At 28.0% G+C, this 10,756-nt stretch overlaps 2 protein-coding genes across 2 annotated transcripts in view; both read right to left on the bottom strand.

The window, feature by feature from the left end:
- The window catches only part of LOC125862603 (uncharacterized), a 63,798-nt gene that overhangs the window by 9,803 nt on the left and 43,239 nt on the right, over positions 1-10,756 (bottom strand). The window contains exon 2 of the mRNA XM_049542717.1: positions 339-415. Coding sequence (XP_049398674.1) covers positions 339-379 — 41 coding nt within the window. The 5' untranslated portion in view covers positions 380-415. The remainder of the gene's footprint in view (positions 1-338; positions 416-10,756) is intronic.
- The window catches only part of LOC125862601 (uncharacterized), a 102,041-nt gene that overhangs the window by 80,905 nt on the left and 10,380 nt on the right, over positions 1-10,756 (bottom strand). The window lies entirely within an intron of this gene.

Here is a 10,756-nt window from a genome sequence, read left to right as displayed (position 1 = left end):
GACTTCCATCTTTATCAGTTAGAGGCTTCATAGATAGTCAGTACAGTTGAGAAGTCTGTATCATTTATTTTATTAAATGTTTTAAAGACTAAAGTTGCCTTTTTATGGCGAGTTGTATATATTTTATTATACAGAGTTTTCTTTGGACTTAAAGTTTGTATTTCAGTCTTATGAACTTTTATTTCAGTTTTTAAGCTTTGTATGCTTGAATCAGTTTTCCGCTTGTAGTCAGCCAGGATGAGGGTTCGCTTGGGGACCAGCAATAGTCTTCGAGTGCCGGCCACGTCCAGGGTGAGGCTCGGGTCGTGACACCTTCGTCATCTCCATCTGAATATGACCTTCTGTTCTGAAACCCGATAATCTTAAAAATGCTAGACATTCTAATTAAATATAAGATATTGGATGTTGTATATATGATCTCTTTGATATGGAAAATGAAGAATTTTTGTTTTAATTTTTTGGTGTGAATAGGTGAGGTAACCATATGCTTATATAAAGAAAAGAGACTAGTGTGGACTCATTTTGACACATTAGAAAGTGTGTGTGTGTGTTACATGAGGAATGTGCACAACCATAAGTTGGCTCAATTTAAGCTACTTTTGGAGTTGCCACGTCCAAAATTCACTTTACATGTCAATTATTATTATATAAAATATATACACACAAATGTGCTTTAAAGATTATTCTTTATATATCTTGGTGGTGGAGATGGAATATAAACAATCAAAATCCATTAAAAGTAGCATAAATTTTAAAAATAAATTAATCATAATCATTGTTGCTATATCTTTTCGATTTCATAACGTAGTCTCTTCGCCACAAAAAAAAATGTAAAATAAGAGAGGTTAAAGTAAAGTCTTTTAAAATAGGTGCAACTTGCTGCTATAAAAATTAAAAGTGTTCATGCCACGTGGAAGTTTGTAGTAATACCTATCTATGTGCAAGGATACTTAGTTGGCATTCCACCTAGACAGGGTTAAGCAGAGCGACATATCTTCGTCGAAAAATTATGTTGTATAGATAGGTTAAGTTTTGATTTTATTATACTATATATATATATATATATATATATATATATATATATATATATTGTTGTTGTTGTTCATCATACAAGGTGAAGAGTTAGTGCAACCGTTGAGGGGGTGTAAAAGCGTTTTTTACTTCAACATTTTTTCTCTTCATGTTTTTGTGTCTTTACTAATTTATATTTTGACACCACTAAATAAAAATCGTGACTGTGGGGTGAGAGTGAGAGTCTAGGGCTGTTCATGGTTATGGTTAAACAACCAAACCTAATCGCAATTCGAATCAACAGATTAAAAAACCCGATATTTGGTTGGATTTGGTTAGGTTTGATTTTTGAATTTTAAAACCGATACTATTTGGTTTGGTTTTGGTTTTACAACAGAATATCCGGAAAAATAACCAAACCGAACCGTTAAATTATATATATAAATTTTATAATTATTTATATATTATTCATAAATAAAATATAAATATTTTATTAAATTTTAATTAACTAAAGTTTTTAACTTTATTATTTTCTTAAGCTCAACACTTAAATTTCAGCCCAAGTATCAAAATCCTAATTCTAACTCAACCAAAAATTTATTATTTAAGTGATTTTTACATTTGGAGCACTGATTTTTTGTTCTTTTTTGGTTTATTTGGAAAAATTCTCAATTGTCACAACATGCAAGATTCAATATGTTATTTATTTATCCAAGACAACTCTGCTAATATTGATTTTCCACTACATATATACATTGCTTTCTCTTTTTAGATATAAGTTTTCTAATAGGGTAATGAGTTTTTTTAGTCAGGTTTCAATTGTTCTATGACTAGTATTGCTTAATAAAATTTACAATAGCTTTTCTGATTGTCTATGTACTATGAATTTGTGTCTATCGAGATGCATATGCCCTCAAAAAACTATATACTTTCAAACCGAAATAACCAAAAAAATTGAACCAAACCAACGGTTATTTTTTTGATTTGGTTTGGTTTGATTTTAGAAATTTAAAAACTGATTAATTGTGGTTTGAATTTGGTTTTAACCAATAACCGATCCAAGCCGAACCATGAACACCCCTAGGTGAGACTATAGAAAGAATATGTTCTTTGATGAAAAATGTAAAAATGTCGACACTAATTCGTTTATTGCATGAATAATTCTATAGTAGGAGCTTTAAGTCGACAATTGATTTTAGCAGGTTTTAATATTTAAAGTTTTGTATAAATGATAACGAACTTTTTGATGCGTCGATGAGTTCTAATATTGAAAAATTGACTTTTCTTACGCAAATTTATGATCAAACTTAAATTATTTGATTCTCGAGAAATAAAAAGTCTCACATAAAATGGGACAGACGAAGGATAACTCTCAATTAAATTTATTTCACTTTTTATTTTCCATTTTTAACATAATTTTTCAAGTTGGATTTCTAGGAATTCTATAGTAGACCCATTTAAATTTTACTTTTTTGTTTTAAATTAGAGAACTTGGCCGTACTTCGCGCGATCATTTAAATTAAATATTTTTCATTAATTTTATATTTACTCTGTTGTTTAATCGTAATATTATTATTTGTTTTAATAATATGAAGATTGTGAAAAAAAATAAAGCTTCACAAATTTTACATCTATTAAATGAGGAAGAATATATTTTTTATCAAATAACTTAAAATATATTTGCTAATAACAAATTCTTCCATTGCATGAAGCTGATAATATATATTCCGGTGTACCAATCTCCTTAAATGTCTAAGAAATATCTCATAATGTCAAATAATACTGTAATACTCCCTCTGTCCCTAATTACTTGTCCACTTTTAAATTGACACATTTATTAAGAAATCAATTAATGACATAGTGAGTTTGTCATTTTACCCCTATTAATTATGAAGTAGATGAAAAGTTCTGCAATTTTCAAAGTAATTAGTCATTTAATTGAGGGTATAATACGTAAAAAAATATTCTTTCTTGATTTGTCAAAATGGACAAGTAATTAGAGACAACTATAAAAGGAAAAGTGAACAAGTAATTAGGGACAGAGGGAGTACTAAACAAATGCATCAACAAATGAAATTTATATTAAAAATATATTGAATAATGACGTAATGATACCTTAATAGAATTTCCTATCCATTTTAAAAAAAAAAACCTTCACCCTTTCAATTTCGTTATATCTTCTTATTTAGTAGAAGAATCATCATTTATTATATTCTACTCCACCTTAATTTGTACCATCAGAGTTTTAAGAATAAACATTAAATTTTAAATCGAAATAAAAAATCATTGAAAAATGACAGAAAAAATAATAATAGTATATGAAAATTAAAATAAGGTGCAAGAAAAGCCTTTTCACGATAATTTTTTGAAATATATTGATAACAATTAAAATGAAGCTGTTATTTTATCTTTAAAATTAAGTTTGATTGAATTGAATTAGTACAATGAGAAAAAATATTAAACTAATAACTTTTTAATGTTATTAAATGCATTTTCTTTTTAATTGAGTAGTAGATTAAAAGTTCCGAATTAGGATATTAAAATAATATCTTACTCTCTCCTTAATTATTATGGTATTGCAAACATTTATTTTCCTTAAATGGTGATTCATTTTCCATTTACAGTTATATCCAATTAATTTCTAATGTATTGAATGTGGTTATGGGATATTGAAATAATATCTTTATCTTTCCTTAATCATAATAAAATTATAATTTAACATTTATTTTTCTGAAATGATAATTTTGTTTTAATTCCTAGAACATATTGTTTACTATATTGAATGTAATTATAATAAAACATATTGTATTTAGTATGACAAAAGAACTCAAAAATTGGAGAAATTAGATAAATAGTAATCTTAGCTTCTAAGAAATGTCACATCATCATTTACATATCCAACTTTATATATATAAAAGAGTTAAAAAAGAAAAAATAAGTGATTTAAGAAAATTATATAAATAACATTAATGATGAGATGAAGATTAAGAAAAAGCGTCAAATAAATTAGTAGTATTGATGATGATAAAAGTTAAATAAATCATTTTTTCTATTATTAAAATTTTTAACATAAAATTTCCAATCTTTTAAAATTAAAAATAAATGTTAAAAAAAAATCGAGGCAATAATTATTTTAAAGAAAAATATAACCAAAATTGTCAAAAAAAATTGATAAAAATAAATAACTATCTATTAGTAAGAATGGTGTCACTACATTTTCTATTTTAACTTTATTGTTACGTATGGATAGAAACTTTTAGAAGAAGAAATGATCCAAAAATTTAAAAATAATGATTCCTTAAATGGTGATTCCTTTTCCATTTACAGCTTTTCAATTAATTTTTAATGTATTATATATGGTTATGGATATTGGAATAATAATTTTATCTTTCCTTAATCATAATAAATTATATTTTAACCTTTGTTTTTGTGAAATGATAATTTTCTTTTCATTCGTACAACATATTGATTAATATATTAAATGTAATTATAATAAAACATGTTGTATTTAGTATGACAAAAGAATTCAAAAATTTTAAAAATTAAATAAATAGTAATCCTAACTTCTAAGAAATGTCACAAATATATATATAAGAAAATGATATAAATTACATTAATGATGAAATGAAGATTAAGAAAAGAAGTAAAACAAACTAATAATACTATTGATGATGATAGGAGTTAAATAAATCATTTTTTATATTTTGTAAATTTTCAACATAAATTTTTCAGTCTTTTAAAATTAGAAAATGCTAAAAAAATAAAACTAAAACTAAAAATCGAGGCAACAATTATTTTAAGGAAAAAATATCAAAAAATGTCAGAAACATTGATAAGAATAAATAAATATCTATTGCTAAGAAGGTGTCACTCCACATTTTCTATTTTAGCTTTATTATTACATACAGATAGAAACTTTAAGATGAAGAATGATCCAAAAATTTTAAAAATAACAAATCAATTATGTAAAAATACATGTGTAATTATTATAAAGTTATAATAACTAATATCTTCAAATAAATAATTAAATGAAAGAAAAAAAAAGTAATTAAGAAAATAATATAAATAACACTAATTATGAGATTAATATCATTGATGAGGAAAGGAACTAAATATGATCATCTTTTTAAATTCTTTTTTAAGAAAATATATATAAACTTTAATTAAAGATAAATAAGAAAAAAAACTTTAATTAAAGATACAAAAAAATCAAGACAAAATAAAAGAAGAAAGAAATTAGAAGAATAATGAGGTTGAAAGAAATAATATCTAATTTTCTCTCTTTTCAAATCACAAAATAAATTTTTGCTTGTTCTCCTCCTAATTTGATACGAATTTCATAAATAGAATGATTTTTTCTCCAAATAATTTTTCTTACCCTTTGAAGCACTAATCAGCCTTCTTATAAATTTCTCAACCACAATGAATTTTCTCTCCTTGTTGGAGGAATAAACATTTTTTCAAAAAGTCTTTTATTTTGAAAAGAATTTTTTGTTACATAATCTCTTTCTTTACATCAATGTCTTCACAAGAATCATGAGATATTCTCTCTTTCTCTTTTGTTAAAAAAGTCACATGACCTAGAAATTTGATGGACATCTTAGCGACAAAAGCTGATACCATATAATGATCATTATCGTCAGAAGAAGAAGGGCCAAAGTGAAGAAATTTGTTCTTATTTGTTACAAATGCTCAACTATTTTTTTTTTATTTTATAGGCTAAATAATTATAAACAGTTATAAAAAATCAATAGTTTTTATCTTTTCATCTTCCATTTTCATTTACTTAAATCTATATTAGTGTAATGGATGTTGTAAAGGGCATAATTAATCGGGTATGACATAAATACTTTTTTTTTAAATACAAATAAAAAATACAAAACAAAGATAAAATGTCAAAAAAAGGAAAATAAAGATGAATAGAAATACTGGTCATAGAGAGATGCCACATCAAATTGTCAATATTCAGCTTTATATATACATATATAGGTTCATGCCCTTAGATGTTATTTTATTACTTTAGCTGGCATCGACATTTTTGTAAATCTGATATCTACTTTGGAACATTTTATAATGTGACATAGGCTGACAATTGAGATCATAAATTTAAAATAATAAAATTTAATTTATTATAATACTAATATCAATATCATAAATATATATATATATATATATCATTTAAAAAATATATAAACAGTATTATAAATTGTAATAATTAACCGCTTTATTTTTTTTAAATCATATAACTAATTTGATTTACACTCCAAAACTCATAGGTGTCACATAATTTACACATTAATTCTTCATTACTTAATATATGTAATTATATCAATGACATATAAATTGAAATAAAAAAATTACATATTTTATTTGAAAATCATGTAATAGTACTATAAGGTATAATAATTAACAACTTAACATATTTTAAAATTTTAGTTGACTCTCTGAATTCCATATGTCTCATGTAATTGAGACAGAGGAAAACATATATTGGTTTAAAATTAATAAAAATATTATAAATTATAATAATTAACAACTTAAAATTTATAAAAAAAATCCTTTAAAAAAATTTAGTTGGCTCTCCAAATTCAATCGGTATTACAATAATTAAAACATAGAAATTAACATAGATTGGACTCCTGCTGACATTTATGTTTCCTTTTTCGTAATTTTTTCTTTTATACTTTATATAAATAAATTTTTTATGTAAAAAGTATTATAAATCATAATAATTAATAGCTTAAAATATTTCGAAACATATAAAAAGTTTTTGTTAACTTTCAAAATTTCATCTATACCGCATAAATTGGGAGAAATATAGATATATAGATATTTTAAGTTGCTAATTATTGTGAGTTATAGTACGTTTTATGTAATTTTCATATATATTACTCGCTTTGTCCTGATTTATGTGATACAAATGAAATTTCAAAAGTCAATGAATTTTTTATAAGTTTTTTTTTATATTAACTTGTTAATTATTGTGATTTATAATATATTTACGTAAAACATACTCTAAATAAAAATAATTAGCAACTTAAAATATATAAAAACATACTAAAAAAATGATTAACTTCAAATTTCATATGTACCACATAAATTAAAACAGAAACAGTAACATATATTGGGCCCCATACTGGCACGGGATCTCATATCTAGTATATATATATGTATAACTTAAGTAATGTTTACAAGGAAATGAAAGAAATATTTTTCTAGGTGACATTTGAAGTTATGATAAATATAATGCGACATACCTTGAGTTCTTTGGAACCATTTTTTATATTATTTCTTATTAATTAATGGTTTCATACTTCCATATTTTTAATCCAATTATATCATATGCCAGAGGCTAAATTTGACTTGTGATAAAAATTCCTTGGAAGAAAAGAAAGCATATGCACACTACATATATAATTAAACAATCCCCAAGAATTAACTGTCACGCCCAGAGCCTACACCCTGGATGTGGCCGGCATTAGGAGATCATCGCTGGCCCCAAGAGAACTCTTGACCTGGCTTACTTACTCAGTGGAAGACTTAAACACAAGAGATATAGCTCATGCAATAACTTAAAAGATAATAACTTAGCCAAAAATGGCATCTCAAGTCTTAAACGTATACAACTGAAATGAATAAGACTAAAGAACTAATACTATCTGTTTATAAAGCCTCTAAAACAAGATGGATGTTGGGACAGCACCCCCGATCATCCTAACAACTGAAAACTAGAAAGCAAACGATAAAAGAGTCCTTCGGAATGCAAGGAGGTTCACCAACTGACTCGGAGTGCTGAACCTGATCAACGAGGTGCTGGATGTTGATCCTGGTTACCTGTGTCTGCATCATAATACGATGCAGGCCAACTGACATCAGTACATTGAATGCACGAGTATGCGAGTTGGAATGCTAAACATAACATAGGCTTGAAAAGATTCTGAAAGAAACATTTGCAATGGCTGTTCTCAATTCATGAATAAACTTAACTGAACTCATTTCATTATAAAGCAGTTTAAAACAAGTGAAATATAAAGAAAACGAAAAACTGTTTAAAACGTAGTGTAAACTCAAAATCATAATACCATAAAAGGCATACCATGCTCCCTCTAAAAGTCTACTTGTGCAATGCATGAATGAAGTCCCATACCCCCATTCATACTAAGCAGAACCCCTTGAGGAACCATGCAATTATTACTGTGGGAGTTTCTTTAACCGACAACCACCACTATGAGCCTAAGTGGTGATACAACGTTTTTACCATCACGCAGCCAGACTATCCTATACTTTGCCGTCATATAGAACTACTTAACTTAGTGGATCCACTAGTCTATGCTAAAAGCATCTTAAGGAGTCATCTAAAAAGTATGATCCTTTCCAACCCATGATGGCTACATGGTTTATGGAGACTTGAGTAAATATGAACTCGTATTCCCATATCGGTGCTCAATACTACTCCCAAAATATACTTAGCTCATATGTTTGTAAAAACAAAACTCTTTCTTTGAATTGAGATAATTACTCAAAACTTAGCTTGAAAGCTCTTTTGGAATCGATGTTCCCTTTCTTGCTCAAACGTGAAAACATTTATAAACTCTTTGGGAATACTTAGTCCTCTTATAGCTTTTTGAGGAATGAACTCAACTCTTTACTCTTTGCTTAACTTGAAACTTGAGCCTAAAAACGAAGTTAAAACGTTTGTTAAAGACTCTTGAAAACTTTAAGAAACTTTGCTTTGACTTGCTTCTTAACTTCTAGACTTGACTCTTAACTTCTTTGACTTTGATCTTAACTTTCCTTGAATTGAATTATGGATTCAAGGTTCATGATCTCATGTTTATGGATGATTTCATGATGTTTAGATGTACCTTAGTGTGTTGGATTCAACTAGAAAGCGTAGGTACATCGATTAGAAACTAGTACGAAAAGATGGGGGAAGAATGGGGTGAACTGACGTCCTTGGCACTCTGAGAGGCGTGGGGCGCTCTGGCTGGCGCGGCGCCCCAAGGCCAAAACTTCAGAGGCTGCTTTGGGGCGCGCTGGCTGGCGCGGTGCCCCAGCCCCGTTACCCAGGTGTTCTCGATTTTTCTTCTCCGTTTTTCATATCTAAGCCTTCCAATCTTCCCTAGTTCCTTCCCCAAACACTTAGGATCAATTGAAACCTCAATACACAACCAATCTAACTCGAAAACAGCCCGGAAACATAAATCAGTTCAACCCCCAAGCATCAACAATTCAACCAACAAGAACTTAACGAATTTCAACAAAGTTCTTCAAGAACTCCCTAACTTTTCATTCAATCAACAACCATTCTCTGAATAGAAATAAGATGGCAGTGTGGGTGAACTAGCCCAACACGAAAAGATCTCACATACCTTAATAGGGATCACCCCTGACGAATTCCACTCGCAAGCTTGGATGATCTTGACGAATTCTTGCCTTTTTCTCCCTTTCTTTCTTCTTTTCTCTCTTCTCCAAGCCCTAAGCGTATTTCTCAATTCTCCAAACTGACTAAGTCATGTTTTTAACCCAATAAATCCCTAAAATAAAATTAGGAAATTAATTAGAGAAAAGACTACTTTGCCCTTCCCTAAATCCGGTTTGGGACTTTCCTCAATCCAACAACCCAAATTTCGAAAGGCATATCTCACTCATACGATGTCGAAATCATACAATCTCAGCGGCGTTGGAAAGATATCTCCAAGGTCTTTCCAACCATATCAAGAGATTCTCCTAACTCCTCTTGATCTAGGAGTTATGGCCGTTTGAAAATGGCCAAAACTCACTTTCTTAACTTGCACAAAATTTCCAGATTTCCTTATTCTTTCCAAAAATCAATATTTTCATATTTTAAACTCTTTATAGTCGTTTCCTAGGTGCGGGATGTTACATTAACAATAATAGACTAATTGAGAAATAAATAATATGTGGAATATTAATATAGAGAAAGCTATTTTATTATAATTTGCTAATTATAATTGTAGAATTCTCAAGCAATTATGGAATACGAATACAATCTTATTATCATCAAGTGATAGATACTATGTTTGACTACAATCCAATGAAGTCAAATATTGTCAAAAAAGATTCATCTAAAAATTATAATAAGCTAGTGATATATCAGAAACCCTAACACTTTGATGTAGACCTCAGTTACACTAAAAGATCCAATTGATATATAAATTACCTATATATTCCTACTAAATAAAAGAAGAAGAAAAACTAAGACTAATTAAAACAAACACATGCATTTACTCTAAATCCATCATTTAATTTCCAAGAACCTCCAATGAATTCATGCAGCAGGAGCATAATCATAGTCTCCATCATCATCATCTCCTTCCAAGGATGCCGCAGGAGCATAGTCGTAATCTCCATCATCGTCATCACCTTCCAAGGATGCTGCAGGAGTATAATTATAATCTCCATCTGGACACGATCTTCTCTTTTCGAAACCAATAATCTTAAAAATGGTAGACATTTTATATCTATCTCTTCTTACAAAATAGAAATATTGAAATATGGGATATTGGATATGTTGTATGATATATCTCTATGACAAGTTGTGAAAATTAATGGTATTTGTCTTGTGTATAATGATAGGTTAAGAAATCATTTGCTTATATATAGGTAGGAGCCAAATGTGGACTCTTTTGGACACGTTAGGAAGTGTGTTATGTTACATGAGGAATGTGCATATATAGCCATAAGCTTGGCTCAAAAATTTCACTTTACATGTCATTAAAAA

The sequence above is a fragment of the Solanum stenotomum genome, chromosome 4, assembly GCF_019186545.1.
Source record: "Solanum stenotomum isolate F172 chromosome 4, ASM1918654v1, whole genome shotgun sequence".
Taxonomy (NCBI): domain Eukaryota; kingdom Viridiplantae; phylum Streptophyta; class Magnoliopsida; order Solanales; family Solanaceae; genus Solanum; species Solanum stenotomum.
Note: the sequence above shows the minus strand (reverse complement) of the source record. Positions and strands in the feature narration are given on the sequence as shown.